This window comes from Vombatus ursinus, unplaced genomic scaffold, assembly GCF_900497805.2.
Source record: "Vombatus ursinus unplaced genomic scaffold, bare-nosed wombat genome assembly UNPS02014781.1, whole genome shotgun sequence".
Taxonomy (NCBI): Eukaryota; Metazoa; Chordata; class Mammalia; order Diprotodontia; family Vombatidae; genus Vombatus; species Vombatus ursinus.
This window is the reverse complement of record NW_020954559.1, coordinates 10,389,681-10,410,395: the sequence shown is the minus strand read 5'-3', so window position 1 is coordinate 10,410,395 and position 20,715 is coordinate 10,389,681. Positions and strand designations below refer to the sequence as shown.

General features: G+C 40.8%; 1 protein-coding gene and 1 long non-coding RNA gene across 6 annotated transcripts in view; both read right to left on the bottom strand.

Annotated features, from left to right (window-relative positions):
• LOC114046127 (ATP-dependent (S)-NAD(P)H-hydrate dehydratase-like) overlaps positions 1-13,394 on the bottom strand; it is a 76,114-nt gene extending 62,720 nt beyond the window's left edge. Inside the window, exon 1 of one of the 5 annotated variants that reach the window (XM_027866389.1) lies at positions 13,078-13,394. Coding sequence is in view for 3 of the 5 variants with exons in the window: in XM_027866386.1 (XP_027722187.1) it covers positions 5,667-5,775 (109 nt within the window). In the remaining 2 variants the exon portion in view is untranslated. The other 4 variants (XM_027866387.1, XM_027866385.1, XM_027866386.1 and 1 more) reach the window with 4 other exon arrangements.
• LOC114046128 lies at positions 534-4,939 on the bottom strand. Its single transcript, XR_003569467.1, has 2 exons — positions 3,525-4,939; positions 534-1,663 (listed from the first exon to the last, which is right to left on the bottom strand). It is a non-coding gene; the product is annotated as an uncharacterized LOC114046128 (long non-coding RNA).
• Positions 13,395-20,715: the final 7,321 nt, after the last annotated feature.

Sequence of the window (20,715 nt, the reverse complement as noted above, 5' to 3'; positions counted from 1 at the left end):
AATATACTATTAAATGTTTCTTTACTCCAAGAGAGTCCTTAGAGAGTGAAATATTTTTCACTCAGGCAAAACCGATTAACTGTGAAATATGTCATATTTTCCAGTCTTCAAGAGTACACTTCTTTCTCTGTTATGTCTAAAAATAGTCCAGTAGCTTGTAAAGATCACTTGTAACTGAAAAGAGCAATGTTTCCACAAAAAAATTCTATGGGATTATTAGATGGAAAAGGCTAAGGCATCAAGAAATCTCTACTGTTCATAGAGAAAGAAAGAGGAGATTTAGATATCAGGAACATTAACTTGCAAAACAGGATTGTCTTGACCACAGCAATAAATAATCCTTATTAAATTATCATCTGAGATAAATCATCTGTATTCTATTAAAGCATTTACACATAATGGTATAAACATTATTTTTAACTTACTTTCAAAATCTTATACCTGTGATCTAAACATCTGTGACAAGCGCTTCAATTTAAGTATTTATAACCCAGTAAAATAGAATATTACTGAAACACAACAGATGATAGCGATTTGGTTAGAGCTTAATTTATTACTTGATGTTGGCCTTTTAACATTTATAACAAACAGCCTCAGATGAAAAATACCCTGAAAGGAAAATTCAAATTTGGAAAATTTCTTCTTTTATTCTTGGCACTAACAAGAGGAATTAAGGAACAGACTAGTGGGTAATAAATTTCTTAGACAAGCACCTTCTGCTAGATTTATAATGGGCTTACATCGTATAATACTTGCCTTTATTACTAATAATGTAAATCTCATTTGCTCTGAAAAATCAGCACTAGACAAGGCATGAAATATTTTATATCAAATACAAAAAGAAAGTACATAAATCACAATCCAATATTCAATTACCCTTTCACTTCCCTCCATTAGGACTAGAAAACCTGGATCACTACAGTTATCCCTTCCACATCTCGACTTTCCCCCACTGAGGTTTCGATATATCATGGGATGGCCTAAGAAATTAAATGGGAATTTTTTGGGAGTTTTGCGGAAGCCGCAGACAACATGAAAAGGCCAACAGACGACACAGGGCCTATGACCAAAAATTTAACCCAAATTTCACAATAAGGTTCTGTAAATACTCCATAAAAGAAAAAGAAAAAATTCAGACTTCTTCTCTGATACAAAGAGAGGGCCAAAAAATTTTGTGTGGATTTTGCAGATGGCATGGAGTGCCATACTACTAACTGCCCCTACCCCCACCTCAATGTGGAAAGGATAATCGTAAATGCTTTTCAAAACAAAAACACTCTTTAGCCATACTGCAAAATGCAGTACCTATCAGTGGAAAACGTGTTGCTGCCATAGCATTATAATTAATGTTCTTTGAATAGGATGGATAAGGTTGCTCTATGAGGTGGACTGGGTGGTCTGGACTGTGACCTTTGTGACACGGTTGAAGAAACTGCAGCTAACATCTGTCCCAATACTTGCAACATCCACACTCTTAAGCATGTTCAGTTTCTCGACTCTTGTCCTCGATTCTAAGCCTCAGCTCCTCACATCTGTGCAACTTTTCTTCTATATTCATACTTTGTTGCAAGAACTTCTCCATCGTTTTGTCCAGCATCATGTTGGCATGGTGGTATTTTTTATCTTTTCCACTGAGGCAGAGGTAATATGTTGGTCTTAAAGCCTGAATCAAAAAGTAGATATGAATAAGCACACCCACGCAAAAATCAGTTTTGATCAAGCCATAAGATCATTTGACTTCAGCTCAATAGAAACTTTCATCAAAACACTTGAACAATAATTAATTATGACTTAATTGGCAAATATATAACAAGATCATGTGTTACATGTATTAACCAACGTCATGTTTTCAGATAAGGCTACAACTGCTACATGGGAGGAACTTTCTGATCTGTTAAAAAAAAAAGCCTCCTTCATCTGAGAAAAGAAAGAACTCTGCTTGCAACCACAGAGAAATGTTTTTAGCATTCTGGAGGAAAAAAAATTGTGAAAATAGTGGAGGCATAAGGACAACATTATCAAAGTAAGGTAAATGTCCAATTTGCTTTTAGTGGGAGGAGATCTGGGTCTAGTTTTTAGTGCATAGTACATAGATCATAAAAGCACTGAAAACTGAAAAAAATGTGTGAAAAACATCTCTCCTTCAGATACACTGCATTCTCACTCATCCCTGAGTAGCAGTTTGTGTTAAAAAAAAAAAAAAAGTACAATCTCTTAAGATCTTGTGCTTCATCTTGAAAATTAAACAAGACAGAAGAGTATTTTTCAGCTGATGGAATGTCAAAGGCTGTATATGGAAGTTCAGTTAAGTCAGCCAGCAAAAACTCTTGCCAATCTTGCCACTAGGTCTTAAGTCTACTTTCATAAATTAATTGGATTGTATTCAGAAGTACTTTAGTACAAGCATTAGCATTCTGAAGGAATACAGGCTTCAAGAAGAGATATCAAATATCTTATGAGGAGTATCATTATGACAATTTTAGGTTTCAGAAAAAAAAATTAAACATCACCAAATTAAAAAACAAAAGGGGATAATGAACTAGACAGTCCAAGTACCCACACTTACATTGAACTGCTTTCTAGAACTATTTATGTCAATAAATCCAAATTTTTTGAAGGTGTAACCTTTGGTAATCACTCCCTCTTCCTCCTAAGTGTGCCAAATGGCAAATTTTAAATTGCATAAATTTTCTTTTGATAATCTTTCTGACTTCTCTAGTTTGGGATAACTGGAGCACCCTGGTGGATGTGTCTCCAAACTTGGGCCAGGGAATCACTAACCTGGGCTTTTGGGCTTTAATTTTTTTAGTTTTTGCTAATGAATTTTTAAAATTTTCTCCCAGCTAACTACAAAAAATGTTTAAAGAAAACAAAATTTCAAATACACAAGAAATATATTTAAAAGTGACCACTGAAATAAGACTTATTGAGCTGTCTAGTGTTTAGATCAAGGTAAGAAAACAGCTGAATTGTCTACAACCAAACAGCTGTTCCTGGAAAAAAAAAACTTTTTTTTTTTCCCCATGAGGCAATCAGGGTTAAGTGACTTGCCCAGGGTCACACAGCTAAGTAAGTGTCAGGTGTCTGAGGCCAGAAAAAAAAAAAAGACCTTTTACAAGTCACCTAGGAAACTGAATTGCCAAAGAACCAAAAATAAAAAATTTCAAGTCATCTTGTTCACTTCATACTTAACAAGGTAATTTAAAAAAAGAATCTGACAATCCCTTTTACATTCATATCTCAGGGCAGGGCAAAGGAATATTTAAATGGGGCTTACAAACAGAGGAGCAAACATTTAAGTTTAAAGCAAAGTTATTTCTAAAAGTCAATGGGAACCCTCCCTGCTCAGAAGCAATCTAGTGGTTAATCCTATTTAGCAACAGGTAGGTGGAAGAGGGTAGTAAGAGGTGGGAGGCTCCATAGGTATCCGTTCACGGTATTCCTAGGTATCACGGTGTCCCTCAGGGTCCACTTTTCTGCTTCACCCCCAGCTAAGATATGCAGGCCCTGGGCAGAGTACTCACCACATTTGGGCAGCACCTGGACGGCTAGAAGGGAGACGCTCCACTTCGATGGGGCCCTTGGCAAAGGAAGAGCACTTGCCCACCAAGTTCTCATGGGGAGGCTCCAGCCTGCCCCTGTCCATCTTCTCTTCCATTCTCTCTAAGACTCTGTAGTCCACCACTCCTAGGCAGCTGCCTCTCACGCCTGTCGCGAAGGCTGCAGCAGGACCATCGCCTGCGCACAGGTCCTGCTCAGAACAGTCTGGGGACGTGCAGATCTTGTATGCCCGCTCTTCTGGAAGCGGTCCTTTCCCAGGTTGTACTGCCTTTGAAGCCGATCCCGCGCTGCTTCAAGGTCCAGTCGAAACCCATTTCCCCTACGCTGCAGGCCACGTCCCAGTACACGTGGCCGTTCCAAAAACTGCCAGCTAGAGCCGAATGAACGCCTCCTTCGCCCCAGATGCCCAGGAGGGCACGGGTCTCCAAGTCAGACCACAGGAATCCCCGGGTATTGGTGATCATTATCACTATGCCCTCCCCAGGACGGAGTCGGGGGGAGAGGCTGGTCGTACCCCCAACCCAGTCCTCTTCCCAGGATGTGGGGTAGATGAAGAAAGACTCAGATGTATCAGAGCAAACAAAAAGGGGGAAAAGGGGAGGACGGGAGGAAAAGGCAATCAACAAACATATCAAACCCCGAGCTGGGGAGCTGTCAGGCACTGGGAGGCAAACAGGAAATTAACAAAGGGTGAGGTTGTAAGACCCAACCAAAGGGAAGAGGATTATATCTCCCACATGTTGGGGATATAGTACATATAATTCATATATACTACTACAGTTCTGGCTGGGGAACCCTAAGAGACTGGGGGCTGGACCGACAGGCAACTCGCACCACTTTCCACTCCTCTCCTCCAACCGGTGGGGGTGGGGGGGAGAAGGGGCAGGGGAGGAGAAAGTTTAAAAAGGGCGTATTGGCCCCAGTGCTCCAGCTTCTCCATTCACAAGCAAATCTACAGTGAGAACGCAGCCAAACACAGACACCCAGACTGCAGCCACCACAGTTTTCTGCACCGTTTCTTCCTGAGGTAGCGAAAACCCGCCGTTTCCCCAGTTTAACGACTATCCAAGCCCAGCCTCCCCCGGCCGCTACCCTGCTCCGCTAGCCTCTGCGCCCCCTGCCCGGAGCAGCTTGAAGCTCGCGCGGCTATAGCTACACCATCCGCCCCGGACTGAGCGGCTTCTATCCCCAGGTCTCATCTCCTCCGCTGCCAGTTGTCCAGCTCGGCTTGGCGGTAGGAGCGCAGCAACAGCCCTGAACAGCTGTAAGAGCCCTCCATCGCCGACGGAGCAGCTGCTAACCCGCTCCGCCAGGTCCCCGCCTCCACCGCCCCTCCTCCCAGAGACGCGCACCACTGTTCCCTCTCACGGGATATCCGCTGGTAGGCAGGCTGGGTAAAGCCGATCCGGCCTCCCTTCCCCGCCCCCTGCTCGTAAACAGACACACCCCCTCCCCTTCCATTTCTCCGCCCCCAGCACCATCCGGTCCCCAAAGCTCCGTCATCTCGCCGTGCGCTCTACCTCACCGCGCACACCCCAGCGCCCACCTTTCTGCGCTCCTGCTCTCGCACAGACCCGCCCGCCTCCCTTCTGCAGAGTGGGGGAGGGGGATGGGGCGCCCCGCCTTCTAGAAGCCTCAGGAAAGAGGGGCTAGGCTGGGAATGCCCCCGCGTAGCGGGCACCCGAAGGCCACGCACTGCCCTTTACCTCTGTACCCGCCCTAGAGACTGTGCGTCCCAGCCATTTTCCCTTGCTCTTGTCTACTCATGTCTGGGAATAGAACTCAGCTAGAATCTAGGAATAAGGCTATTCCGAAGGAGGGCGAGGTTATATCACAAGTGAATGAGGCTGCTCCAGAGGGGAGCTTTCGAGCTCACTAATTCACATTCCCCATCCCCACCTCCAGAAGTCCGTTCTCCCCGACGCCACTCACCCCTCGGAATCTGCATCTGGAAGGCTCCTGCAACGCGCCTCCCCTACCCCAGCACTGCCTTTGCAGGCCCTTCTCGTCGGGCTCCGGAGCAAACGGGGCGCAGCGCAAGCTTCCTGCCCTCCACCCCACCGTCCCTGCCGGAGAGAAAAGCTCACGAGGGCTGCTGCGTGTACCTGAATCCAACGGCAGCCAGTGACGGATGAGCAGAGCCGAGAGCACGGCGGCCACGGCCGCTAGAGAGATCCCCACGGCTCTAGCCCTCGTTTCTTCCCAATTTATCATCTCCCGAAGGCAGTGAATCGGGACTGAGAACAGTGGTTTTTTTGCTTTTTTTTTTTTAAACTAAGTCTCAAATCCCCTCCCCCATCGGGGCCTGAATCTTCTCTTACCTAGTTTGCCGGCAGGGGGGTTGGGGCCAACTCGGGCTAACAAACCACAGAAGCGTTTAATCAGGATCATCGGGACGCTCTTCCGGGTTTGCCGCTGTCCTAACGCTGCCAGCGGAAGCAAAACCCGGTCTCTGGCTCTTTTCTCTGTCTCTCCCACAGAGGGAGTTCAGCCTCCAACCCACTCAGCCAATCACTGCTCCCAAACCTTCGCGATTGACATTACAGGCATAAAACCCTATCCAAGCTTTAGTCCTCTCCTAGATAGTATTTCTTGTGAAGCTCATTGCAAGCGTGAGCCAAGGCATTGTTTATTAATTATCTTTAGTGATTTTTCTTTGCTGGGTCACGGTTGCTGGCACGTTTGGTGTGGAAGGGGAGGGAGGGTGAAGAGAGTGTTGTATGGAACTTAAAAAATGAGTAGGAAGAATTAAAGCTATGCCTATACTTATACCTGTACTTGCAGAGAATTCTGTCAAGTCAGCAAGCTTTTATTAAGCACCTACTATGTGTCAGGCACTGTGATAATCACTAGGAATTCATATGCAATCAGAAAAAAAAACTGTACCTGTCATGTAAGAGCTTATTAATGAAGAAGACAACATGTAAATAAATAGGTACATAGAGATATAGAGAGTAGAAGTAAGGCAAATAACCCTGGAAAGTAGATGCTATTATGTCTCTCATTTTACAGATGAAGAAACTGAGGCAGGCAGCATTTAAGCAACTTGATATAGGTTACACAGCCAGTAAATGTCTAAGGCCAGAGTATCAGAGTTTCCTGACTCAAGACTAGTCCTCTATCTACTGGACCACCTAGCTGCCTCAATACATAAAAGAAAGCTGAAGAGGAGAAGAGGAGGAAGGAGTCCTTTCTGGGGTAAAGTAAGGAATACAACTTGGGAAGGAATGAAGACATGGCTGGCCTTGGTGTCCTCCTTAAAATGGAGGCTCTAGGAGGAAACAGCCAATCAAAGGAAGTGGCCACAAGGGCAGAGGGTACTACCAGTGTGAGAAGTCCAGAGGTACAATGAACTTCCAGGGTGGCATACATGGTAGAGAAATTCCAGAGAGTCAGGAATGCAGCCTAGAAAGGAGTCTTTTGAGTGTTTGGGGGAAGCCTGTTCTGATGCTTGAACACTTACTTCATGTCTCATCAGAGCTAACCCACAAGACAACCCACAATCTCAAGATTCTGTTGGAGAAGAGTAGGAAGTGTCCTGGTATCAAAACGGTTTTACAAAAACTCTTTGTATAATTTTTATTAGCTTGTATTTTAATTAAAATTAAGAATTTGCCACAATTTAAGAAAAAATCAAACTTACAAAGTGAACAGTAATATAATAACAAATAATCACTTCATTGAATTTCTTGTCAAAGTGCCAGAACCCTTCCCTGAAGGGAAAGGCTGGGTGCTCATAGCCTCCAGTGCCAACTGGATGACTTCCTCCATTCTCATCTGCCAGAGGGAAGGGCTGGTGGGAAATATCCAATCAGTACTGAGGGACATAAATGCCAAACCTCTCCCTCTAGTGTAGGTTCTGGGCCTTTCCTCCAGTAGCAACCTATTCCTTTCATGCCACCTATGTCTGGCCCATTAATCTTTCAACTGCAGGCTCTTCTTCTATCACCTCCCACCAGTTGGAGAGAATTCAATGCTAATTTAACATTTCTAGACTTTGATTTTAACTTTGTTTTCAATTATACTTATCCAAGTATTGTACTTTAAAGTATCCAATAATTTTGATTACTTCCTCAAATTATTCCAGATTGCCTACCATGGAAGCCTCTGGGTCCTCCACTGTGTGGATGGAGACAGTAGCTTCCTTCAACTGGCTACCCACATCTTTAAAATGGTAAGACTGAGCCAGTCACTCCTCTTTTCCATCACCATTTTTCTGCTGTCTCTTATTGGCTGCACCCAGAGGGTACAGATCCCAGTTCATCCACAGTGAAGATTCTAAGGACAAGTGAAAACTGAAAAGTTGAAAGGAAAAGGATGTTCCTTCCCCTGCCACCCTTCTTTTACCCTGTCTTAGAAACAAGCATGTGAGTGTTTCTTTTCTGTTTGTCTTCCTCAGTTTGGGGTGCCTGAGGTGATCCCCAAAGGCCCCAGTAGTAAGAGCTATGGTGACCCTTTGAGCCAACCAACCCAACATGGAGGCCCTGAGAAGTGAGGATGCTTAGGACTTGAGACAGAGGTAGGTTTTAGGTTTGGAATTGGGAGTGTGCTCCTTGGGAACCAAGCTAAACTATGAAATCTTCCCCTCCCCAAAGACTGAAATGGATCCTTCCCTGAGGGCAGAGCCAAGATGGCAGAGGGAAAGCAGTGACTTGCTTGAGCTCTCCCCCAAACCCCTCCAAATACTTATAAAAATGGCTCTAAACAAATTCTAAAGCAGCGGGACCCACAAAAAGACAGAGTGAAACAAATTTCCAGCCCAAGACAAGCTGGATGGTTGATCAGAAAGGTATATCACGCCGGGCGGGGAGAGGAGCAAGTGCAGCGTGGGTGCGCAGGCTGCAGCGAACCTGGAGCAGGCCTCAGAGGACCGAATCGCAGGCAGCTGTGGAGGCTTCTAGACTTGTCAACCCAGGAACACCAAACACAACTTAGAAGGTTGGTGGGAAAAGTCTGTGACTGGGGTGAGAGAGGAGCTAGGTCTCAGCTGCAAGTCTGGAGCTCGGCCCAGGGCCGCCGCTGTTTCCTGAGCTTCCAGCCCACAGACTGAGAGGGAATCCAGTGGCTGATCGGAGGGGGATTAAAAGGATCTCTTTGCCAGAGCTAAGGCAGGAATCTCCTGCTTTGCCTGTGCTTGGATCTGGGTCACAGTTCTGAGGGGCAGTATTGGGGTGAGGAGGAATGCTGGTGTGGTGGAGCTTGTTGTGGTGGTGGAGAGAAAACACCTCGACCCTTATCATAGCCCCTTGGAAGAACCGAAAATTTTCAGGTCCCTAGAAGTATCTTTGAAAACAGCTATACAAACCCCCGAAGCTTGGGACAGTACATTCTCCACATTGGAAGCAGACTTTTGCCTTAACAAAGAGTTTAAAACTCAAGTAATTGTCTGGGATCATGAGTAAGCAGCGCAAAAAGAGTCAGACCATATTATCTTACTTTGGTGACAAAGAAGATCAAAACATACAACCAGAAGAAGACAACAAAGCCAAAGCTCCTACATCCAAAGCCTCCAAGAAGAATATGAATCAGTCCCAGGCCTTGGAAGAGCTCAAAAGGTATTTGAAGAATCAAGTAAGAGAAGTAGAGGAAAAGCTGAGAGTGATGCAAGAAAATCATGAAAAACAAGTCAACAGCTTGCTAAAGGAGACCCAAAAAAATCCTGAAGAAAATAACACCTTAAAAAATAGCCTAACCCAAATGGCAAAAGAGGTCCAAAAAGCCAGTGAGGAGAAGAATGCCCTAAAAAGCAAAATTGAACAAATGGAAAAGGAAGTCAAAAAAATTACTGAAGAAAATACTTCCTTAAAAATTAGAATAGAGCAATTGGAAGCTAGTGACTTTATGAGAAATCAAGACACTGTAAAACAAATCCAAAAGAATGAAAAATTAGAAAACAATGTGAAATATCTCATTGGAAAAACAACTGACCTGGAAAACAGATCCAGGAGAGAGAATTTAAAAATTATTGGACTATCTGAAAGCCATGATCAAAAAAAGAACCTGGACATCATCTTTCAAGAAATTATCCAGGAAAACTGTCCTGATATTTTAGAACCAGAGGGCAAAATAGAAATTGAAAGAATCCACCGATCTTCTCCTGAAAGAGATCCCCAAAGGAAAACTCCTAGGAATATTGTAGCCAAATTCCAGAGTTCCCAGGTCAAGGAGAAAATATTACAAGCAGCCAGAAAGAAACAATTCAAGTATTGTGGAAAGACAATCAGGATAACACAAGATTTAGCTGCTTCTACATTAAGGAACTGCAGGGCATGGAATATAATATTCCGGAGGGTAAAGGAGGTAGGATTACAACCAAGAATCACCTACCCAGCAAAACTGAGTGTAATCCTGCAGGGGAAAAAATGGTCATTCAGTGAAATAGAGGACTTTCAAGCATTCTTGATGAAAGGACCAGAGCTGAATAAAAAATTTGATTTTCAAATACAAGACTCAAGTGGAACATGAAGAGGTAAACAAGAAAGAAAAAATCTTAAGAGACTTATTAAGGTTGAACTGTTTACATTCCTGCATGGAAAGATGATATTTGTAACTCACAAGACTTTTGTCAGTGTTAAGGTGGTTGGAGGGGAAAAATTATATGTACGTATATATAGATATAGATAGATAGATAGAGGGCACAGGGTGAGTTGAAAATGAAGGGGTCATATCTGGACAATAAAATTAAGGGGTGAGAGAGGATTATACTAGGAGAAGGAGAAAGGGAGAGGTAGAACAGGGTAAATTATCTCACAAAAAAAAAAGAAAAGGCTCTTACAGTGGAGGGGAAATGGGGGAAGGTGAGAGGGAATGAGTGAATCTTATTCTCATAGGATTTGACTTAAGGAGGGAATAACATACACAATTGGGTATGGAAATCTGTCTTACCCTACAGGAAAATGGGGGGGAGGGGACAAGAGAGTAGGGGGATGATAGAGGGGGGCAGATTGGGAAAGGGGGTAATCAGAAGCAAATACTTCTGAGGAGGGACAGGGTCAAAAGAAAGAATAGAATAAATGGGGGGATAAGATTAAGGGAAATAGAGTTAATTTTTCACAGCATGTCTACTATGGAAGTATTTTGCATAACTGCACATATATAACCTGTATTTAGTTGCTTGCCTTATCAATGAGGGTGGATGGGGAGGGAGGAAGGGAGAAAATTTGGAACCCAAAGTTTTAAAAACACATGTTTAAAAAAATGTTTTCACATGCAACTGGGAAATAAGAAATACAGGAAATGGGGTACAGAAATCCATACTGCCCTATAGGAAAATTGAAGGGGAAGGGGATAAGAGAAGGGGGGGAGAGATAGAAGGGAAGGCAGACTAGGGGAAGGGGTATTCAGAATTCATGCCATCTTGGGGTGGGGGGAGGGGCAAGATGGGGTGAAAATTTGGAACTCAAAATCTTGTGGAAGTAAATTTTGAAAACAAAAAAAAATAAAAATTACCATAAAAATAAATAAATAAAGATAAATAAAATAAATAAAAACAAAGACTGAAATGGTGCAAAGGGAGGAAGATTATATCTCCCACATTTTGGAGATATAGGGATCTCCATATTATACAAACTGGGCATGCTCAAAACACCCCTCAAGAGCATCTTCATGTTAGGTGAACTCAGCATGGCCAGAGAAGCCTGGGCTGCGTATCAACTAAAAAAAAAATTTTTTTTGAAGCAGAAATGGGTGAAGCATAAAAGGGAAGAACAGATGAAAGAGGGCCAAATGAAGTAATACGACCATGGTATCTCCAAATCCAGGATTCAGTGCAGGACTCCAGTGGTTTTAAAGTCTAAGTAAAATTTTTGTTCATTTGTTTGACCGTTCTTCTACCTGTCTAAAGGGGTTGGGCAAATTGCATTATGAGTCTCCTGGTATAGGAGCTGGCTTCTAATTACATATAAATGTTGCGAATGCTCTTACTACTCATTTCCCTTCCTTGTTATTTATGTTGTTTTATGTTGTAATTGCATTTGCTATTGGATTTGTGTCTCCTATTTGAGCTCCTTGTAAGCTTCTTGAGGGCAGGTACTTTTGTTTCAGTCATAGTATCCCCAGCATCTAGCACAGTGCCTTGTACAATACGGCACATGCTTAAGAAATACTTGTTGAATTGAGAAAATTTGAATTATATGGCCTCACAATAGAGATTAGATTTAATGGGGGCTCCATCCACAAGATGCATGGCAGATTACCCAAAAGAGCCACACTGAAGTCTGCCTGTAACCTACCTTTTTGGGCTTACTGCACATTGCTCCCTTTCACACACTCTCCATGCTGGCCAAACTGACCTTTTACTGGTCCTCACATATGACATTTCATCTCCTGTCTTGGTGCCTTTGCCCAGTTAACAAGTAAGGAAACAAACATTTATTAAGCACCTATTATGTGCCAAGCATTGTATTAAGCACTTTGTAATTATTATCTCGTTTGACCCTCACAACAAGCCAGGGAGGTAGGTGCTATTATAACCCCCATTTTACAGATGAGGAAACTGAGGCAGATAGTATTATATATAGTTATATAACTATATAGCTATAGTTGTACAACTATATAGTTTTATATGTATAACTATATAGTTTTATAGTTAGTAAGTTCCCGAGGGTTGGATTTGAGCTCAGGTCTTCCTGACTTCCTAACTACAGACAAAGCCTAGTGCGCTGTATACTATGGCACCCTCAGCTGTTATAGAAATTCACAGTTTTCATATACAGTTCTCTATTTTGTTATGTAAATGAGAATGCTCACTTTAAATGTTGTTTGTTAAATTCAGAATAAAAATGACATTAAATGAAAAAATTTTTAAGTCACTTCATTTCTCTGGGTTTCAATTTCTTTTTCTATAAAATGAGAATTTGGGACTAGGCAAACTCTAAGGTCCCTTCCAGTTCTAAATTCTATGATCATGTAACAGAATTCTAATTTTTTTTTTTTTGGTGAGCTAATTGGGGTGGAGTGATTTGCTTTGTCAAGTGTCTGGTCTAAGACCGGATTTGAACTCAGGTCCTCCTAATTCCAGGGCTGCTCTATCCACAGCATCACCTCACTGCTCCTAGAATTCTTAAGTAATATCAATCAATAACCTTCTACTTTTTAAGCTTTTTTTTTTTTTAAAGCTTCTACTATCTTCCAGGTACTTTGCTAAGCACTGGGGATACAAAGGAGGCAATACTCTTTTGTAATTATAATTGTAATATGTAAAATGCGGGGGAAACCTGTAACTGGAAGCTAGCTGCTATACCAGGAGACTCATAATATAATTTGCCCAACCCCTTCAGACAGGTTGGAGAATGGTCAAATAAACAAACAAAAACCTTACTTAGTCTCTAAAACCACTGGAGTCCTGCACTGAATCCTGGATTTGGAGATACCATTGTCATATTGTCATTGTCATTTGGCCCTCTTTCCTCTGTCCCTCCCCTTTATGCTTCACCCAGCCCTGCTTTAAAATTTTTTTAATTAAATTTTTAAAATTTAATTTCTCTTGCAAAAAAAAGAAGAAAAAACAATACTTACATAGAAATGATCAGGCAGCTTCAAATTTTGCAAATTTATGACGTGAAGTTATAAGCTCAGCAAGTACAAGAAATTCCTTCATTTGATATCAGCTTCATTATCTGCATTTGAATTTTTAATTGATATAATTGAAGTAAAAGTAAAGTATTGTTAAAGTTTTTGCATACATAGAATTGTTAATGTTTGCATCATAAAATAAGATGAGACTTGGTGGTCCTAAGATGCCTTCCAGCTCTCATTCAAATCTACTTGGTGTTAAAAATTGTTTAATAATCATGCCTCTATGGAGAAATTGAACAAAAATGCAGGGAAAACCTGTAGAAAGTTATAAAAATAATAACAATGAGAGCTGGATTTCTCCATTCTATTCAGCAGTCAAAAAATAAAAGGTAGCAATATAAAGATGCCACATTTCTGTGTTTTTGATTCTTGTGCTCCTCACTGCTCTTTCAGCAGGTTTGTGAGATTTCTTTCCCATTGCAAAAGAAGTTCAATGGCAGAGTCATGTCGAGTCCCTTTTTCAGATCCAGTTCACCATTTTAAGAAACAAGGAAGGTAAAACTAAATTCTTTGCTTGGCTAATGACAACAAATGCGTTACTGGGCCAATAAGCAAAAACCATTTCTATAAGCTATATTGTTTTAGGAATAAGGAAGTTGAAATGTTCTATGCTAACACAAGCATTGATAGTTACCCAAGTGAGAATAATGTAATATGCAGAACTGGTTTTCAACTTCAGTTGGATATCTGCCTAGAAAAGTGAAGTGGGAATTGGCCCTGATAGTGCTGCTGTAGTGGTAGGGAGAAAAAAAAAAAGTAACATTGGCAGCAAATCACAAAATCTGATGATAGGTTCAGATGTTACAAGTTTTCTTTCATGTCTTCTTAGTAGGATTGTTATAATAAAAAGAATGAAATACCTGAATCATACTTAATGATAATTCCACAGAGTTATAAATATGAATATAATTTTCTAGAGCTATCAAGCAAACAAAATAATAAATAGCTAATATATATGTAGCACTTACTATGTGCCAGACACTATGCTAAGTTCTTATTCAGTTGTTTCAGTCGTATCTGACTCTTTATGACCCCATTTGGGTTTTTTTTTTTTTGACAAAATTACTGGAGCAGTTTGTCATTTCCTTCTCCAGCTCATTTTACAGATGAGGAAACTGAGGCAAACTGGATCTAGTGACTTGCCTGAGGTCATGTAGCTAGTAAGATTCTCTGGCCAGATGTGAACTCCAGTCTTCCTGACTTCAGGTCTGGCACTCTGTCCACTGCTCTGGCAATAGTGAGAAAGGCACAAAGGTCTGGACACTGACAGATTCTAGCTGTGTGACTTTAGGTCAATCATATCACCTTTAGTGCCCCAGACCACTATTTAATACTATGAGTTTTTTTTTTTTAAGCTTTTTCTATCAGTGGAAAGAGTTGCCATACCAGTAGAGCCTTGCACTGAAGAAATCACAGGTCCACACTTCCCCCACTAAAAAATGGAAATGTATGTCATACTCCATTAGCCCTCTGGCTAACTTTATTTGCTTTGGGTTTTTTTTTTTTTTTTGGTTGGGCAATGGAGGTTAAGTGACTTGCCCAGGATCACACAGCTAGGAAATGTTATGTGTCTGAGGCCGTATTTGAACTCAGGTCCTCCTGAATCCAGGGTCAGTGCTCTGTCCACTGCACCCTAGCTGCCCCCTCTGGCTAACTTTATTTAGTCATGAGAACTAGTATTAATTTTGCACTACAAGACCAAAACTTTCTCAGGATGTGTCTAAGTGTTCTGTGTATCTGCATGTTTACATGGTGTTTTCTTTCTGGTGGCTCGTTCTGTTTACAGCCTAGCTATCTATTATTTGAACGTCAGGTTACTAATGAGGATAAATGAAAGTGTTGTATAATTAAGTCAATTCCAGTTAAGAAGACTTGCCAACTAGAAATGTTTCGCTCAACACAACATCCTTAATCAACAGTATGTGCGTGTAGCTCTGTGATAGTTTATTTTTGTCATTAGGTAATAGTAAATTTTGTTTTCATTTTATTGCATGATACGTGAGGGAAAGAAAATGGTGAAGATCTCTATGCTCAGTAGTCTTGTGTTTTAAATATTTAAATCATTACTCCAAGGATCCTTGATTTTATTATTGAAGATAATCCTTTCTGACACAGGCACACATCACAACCCCTCTATGTCTTAGAACATAGTTAAAAAAAAAAAAGTCGTTGCCTGGTGACCTCTTAATTGTCAATACAAACGGCTTTTCTTTAGCCGTCCTTCTTAATTGTTATATAGCATTTGACGTTTTTAAGTCACATTCTCCTTCTGAATATTTTCTCTTCTCTGGTTTTTATGACACTGCTCTCTCTTCCCTGCAGTTGGCTGTTCCTCCATGATATGCCCCCTAACCCTGGGATGACTGATCCCCAAGGCTGTGTCCTGGGCTCTTTTCTCTTTTTGCTCTGTACTATCCCACTTGGTGATCTCATCAGATCCCATGAGATGAAATGATCATTTCTATCCATATTATCCAGGTGAATCCTAGATGTATGTGTGCGTGTGCGCGTGGGCATGTGTGTGTACAATTCTGTTCTCTCTCCTGAGCTATGCCTTTTGGACATCTTGAACTAGATATAACATGGGTGTCTCAGACTTAACATGGCTAAAGTTGAAATCATTATCTTTTACTCTAACTCTTCCCAGCTTTAGTAAGACTATCAAAGATACAACAATGATCCCAATCATCCAGACCCTCAATCTCAGTGGTTTTTTCCTTTTACCCCACATTTCCAACCCACTGTCAAACCTTGTTTCTACCCTCACAACATCTCTTGTATACATCCCCTTCTTTCTTTTTTTTATTGATTTATTTTGAATTATCAACAATCACTTCCATAAGCTTTTGAGTTTTCACTTTTTCTCCCCCTCCTTTCCCACTTCCCTCCCCAAGACAGCACACAATCTGATATAGGCTATACATATACATTCCTATTAAACATATTTTCACATTAGTGATGTTGTAAGTAAAAATTAGAACCAATAGAAGGAACCACCAGAAAGAGGAAACAAAACACAACAGGAAAAAAATAGCAAATAGTATGCTTTGTTCTGCATTCAAACTCCATAGTTCTTTCTTCTTTGTGGATAGCATTTTCCATCACAAGGCCTTTGGAGATGTCTTAGATCCTTGTATTGCTGAGAAGGGTTAAGTTTATCAATATTAGTCATTGCACAACATGGTTGTTATTGTGTAAAATGTTCTCCTGGTTCTGCTCACTTCACTCAGCATCAGACCAAACAAGTCTTTCCAGGTTTTTCTGAAGTCAGCCTATTCATCATTTCTTATAGCACAATAACATTACATTCATGTTCCACAACTTGTTCAACCATCCCCCAATTGATGGGCATCCTCTCAATTTCCAATTCTTTGCCACCACAAAAAGAGCTGCTATAAATATTTTTGCACATGTGGGTCCTTTTCCCATTTGTATGATTTTTCTGGGATATAGCCCTAGAAGTGCTATTGCTGGGTCAAAGGGTATGCACATTCATCCCTTTCTTTCCACTCACAAACATTTATGAACCAACAGTTCTGAAAAGTGAGAAAATAGACTTGGCCAAGGAAAAAGCAAAGCTTCTCCAACCCACTCCTCCTGCTGAGGATATTCCTCCTTAGGGATGATGTGCTAGGAAGTCACACTTGCTCCAATTTCTGGAATTTAATCCCTTCTCAACTCACATGATAATTTATAGACAACCCCTAGGGCATGGCCAGATTACTTTGGTCTATCTGAACATGATTCCAGTTTAAAAGCCTTTTAGTCTTTATAGTATTTTGTATGTCATGGACCCTTTGGACAGTCTAGTGAATCCTATGGACCTTTTGTCAGAATACATTAATTTAATTGAAAAAAAAATGCCCAATTTCATTTAGGTTAGGTAAGATGAAGATGTAATTTTTTCCTATCCAAATTCATAAATACCTTGAAATCTATCCATGGGCCCCTTGGCTGTTTATGGACCACAGAATAAGGATCCCTATTCTAGGACATATGAGTGATGTGGTTTGATTGAGACATGCTCTCACCTAGTCAATGTATCAAGCTTAAAGGGAGTAAGGTGATTTTCAGCTCACCCAGACTTAGATGGCAGCCAGGTGATGCAGTGTCAGGATTCAGGAAGATGTGAGTTCAAATCTGGCCTCAGACACTTACTAGCTGTTTGACCTTGGGCAAGTCACTTAACTCTGCCTCAGTTTCCTCATCTGAAAATTGAACTAGAGAAGGAAATGGCAAGAAAACCCCAAATGGGATCACAGTCAGATATAACTGATATGACTGAACAACAATAGCAAATTTAGAGGCAAGTCTACTAAATAAATTGAGTCATCAAGTTAGAAGATGTCATTTTTGGTATTTGGTACAAAACAGAAACAAAATGCTACTATGAAGAAATGATATTTCAGTTCTTGAGTGTCTCCTGGATGTCAGTCCAAAAGAAGAGTTTCCCCAAAATGTTTTGGGCAACAACAGAGTAATCAGCATAACTGCATATCACTGAGTCCAGGATGTCCTGGGGTGTTTTATAATAGAATTATGATAGAATTCTTTTGTGTATTTTGCTATTCTTTTGTCCTCCTAATCTATATCTAGCTACTGGACCCAGATGTCTCCAAAGGAGAAAGTAAAGCTGGTGACTTTGCAAAACCCTCCCTCACTTAAATCCAATTCACTTGCAAGTCATGGCATCATCTTCTTGATGTCATGGTCCTCTTTGAGAATGAAGGACAAACAATAACCTGCTGATAACTTTGCCCTGGGAAGGATCTAATGACGTCTTCATATGGCCAACAAGGCGTATCCTGTATTTATACATATAAATCTTTAAGGTAATAGCTGCAGAGCTATTGTGTGTGTTTTATTTAAGCCTTCAGGTAGATTTGCTATTCCCTTGCTCAAAACATTTTTATTGTCTTATTGAATAAAGATCTGCATTTACTGTTTCTTAGACAATCTCTTTCCCCACAGTATTGTTGTTTATTAAAACAAATTCCAAAATGTCATGACTGTTTCTTTTTTGTACAAGATATCTTCTGAGCTCAGGTTAAGAATCATAATACTTTTATTCATTGTTTTATGATTTCCAAAGGGCTTTCACATATCTGATTTCAAATAACATAGAAGAAAAATTGGAGGGGCAGCTAGGTGGCACAGTGGATAGAGCACTGGCCCTGTAGTCAGCAGGACCTGAGTTCAAATCTGACCTCAGACCAAACACTTGATGCTCACTAGCTGTGTGACCCTGGGCAAAAAAGAAAAAAGAAAAAAAATTGGAAGGACCTTAGAGTTATCCATTTCCAACCTCTTCATTCTATAGGGAAGGAAGCTAAGGAAGCCTATAGAAGTGAAGAGATTTACTCAAGATAGAGCCAATATTTGAACTCAACTCCCTGGGCTCTAAATCCGGCCCTCTTTCCACTACACTATGCTGTCTCTCATTTGAGCCTCCCAACAGTGCTATGATTTAGGTAGATTATAGATCTTTAACTCTCTTTTACAGTCAGAAAACTGGGGCTCCCAAAGGTTGCCATCTGAGGTTGCCCACCTAGTAAGTGGCTGAGCAGGAAATCAAGCCTGGTTCTCCTGGTTCTAAGCTCTATTTCACCAAACTATTTCTCAACAAGTTTTCATAAAGCAGGAGACAAAAACAGTTAGATGAATTCCTCTAGGGTATTGAGCACTCAGCATAGAGCCCGGCACATAGTAGGCCCTTGATAAATGTTTGTTGAGTGGCTGATTTATTGATTATTGGCTAACAACTCATTAAACCTTTATCTTCTCAGTAGAGAAGTGGAGGGAAGGCTTACAGGTACAGAATGAGGCATATACTGTTGGACATGATTGTAGATTTAGAGCTGAAAGGTATCTTGGAAGTCATTTAGTCCTATTTCCTCATTTACATACTAGAAAACAGTTCCAGAGAGGGAAAGTGAATTCCTATGATTGTAGGAATAGTAAGAAGCAGGACCAAGATTTGAACCCAAGCCTTTTAACTTCAAAGGCAGTGCTTTTACTACCCTGTAACAATTTGTTTTATTTAATCATACTGTTAAAAGAGACGATGGGGAGAGGGGAAGAGTGGGGCTTTAAAAAACAAACACATAACAGAATATCTGCTTAGCTTAAGATAGAATGAAGGTCAAGTCAGGAACATTGTCTTAATTCATCTTCAAATCCTCCATAACTTTAGCATGGTGCCTTGTACATAATGGGTACTCCATAAATGTTTGTTGAATTGAATAACAACCATAAAACAAAACCTGTAGACTTAATGGCCTTCCTGGTAAGATGATTCCTTGTATTTCTTTCTGAATTTCTCAGTGTCAGAATGCAATCAGGGTTCTAGAAACTAGAAATTTCCCAACTAAAGGCCCTTCCTCTACTTTTAATTCAGATGTCTAAGGATAATTAGCTGTTAGGTTAGGAAAAATGATGAAAGGAAGAAATAGTTGCCAATTTAACGTTAAGGTCTACAGGTCCCATCTTGCCCCTAACTGAAAGATAAGAATTCTGAGTTATGTCGTGTTTCAGACTGTCATTTAATATGTTTGGAAGATTGCAAGTGATTAAAAACCTAGGGAATTTTCTTGAAGTTTGTAAAGGTGAAGCAACCTCTCCATGGTTATAGAACTAGTAAGTTTCAAAGATGAAATTCAAATCCAGGTATTTCTGACTCCAAATTCAGTACCACTTACCTTCCCTAATGGAGATAGAGCACTGGGGTGGTCTTCTTTCATGTAGGGCCCCCAGAAAAGCTGCCCCAGGTTTAAAATCCTCTGTGGATCAAAACCTCTCAAAACTATGGCTAATGATCCGCTACCAATGCGTTTACTCTTACTAGCCAGCAAGAGGAAACGATTAGCTTAAAGAAAAGGCATTTGATGAAACAACATAATAAGTCTCGTCTAATAACAAGAAAAAGTAATAACAGAACATCTTCCCCATAGAGTTGGAGTATCTTCTCCCATAGCTGATGGCACAATGGATAGAGAACTGGATCTAGACTCAAGAAGACAAATTCAAATCTGGCCTCAGATACTGGTTGTGTGACTCTGGGCAAGTCATTTAACCACTGTCTACCTCAATTTCCTCAACTCTAAAATGGGGATAACAGCACCTACTTCACACCATTATTGTGAGGATCAAAGGAGATCATATTTGCAAAAAGTGCTTAGTATAGTGCCTGAACCATGGCAGGCACTAGATAAATGCTCATTCTCTCCTATTTCCTCCCATAAATACATATACCTTCAGTAGGAGAAGGCACACATAGGGATCACATTTAAGGGACACACACATAAGGAACACTAAAGAAGGTGCCTTATCATCAGCTTTGATGTTGTACCCTAAGGATCACTAGACCTTTCCACCTCAGGTGAAACTGAAACCTCACATATATGTTGTCTCCCCTATTAAAATATGAGCTTTTTGAGAGCAGGGATTGGCTTACTTTTCTATTTGTCACCTCAGCACTTAACAAAGGGCTTTACACATAGTATACACTTAGTAAGTGATTTTTTGTTCATTCATTCATTCACTTACAGAAATTTGGATGAAGAGATGCAAAAAGAAACA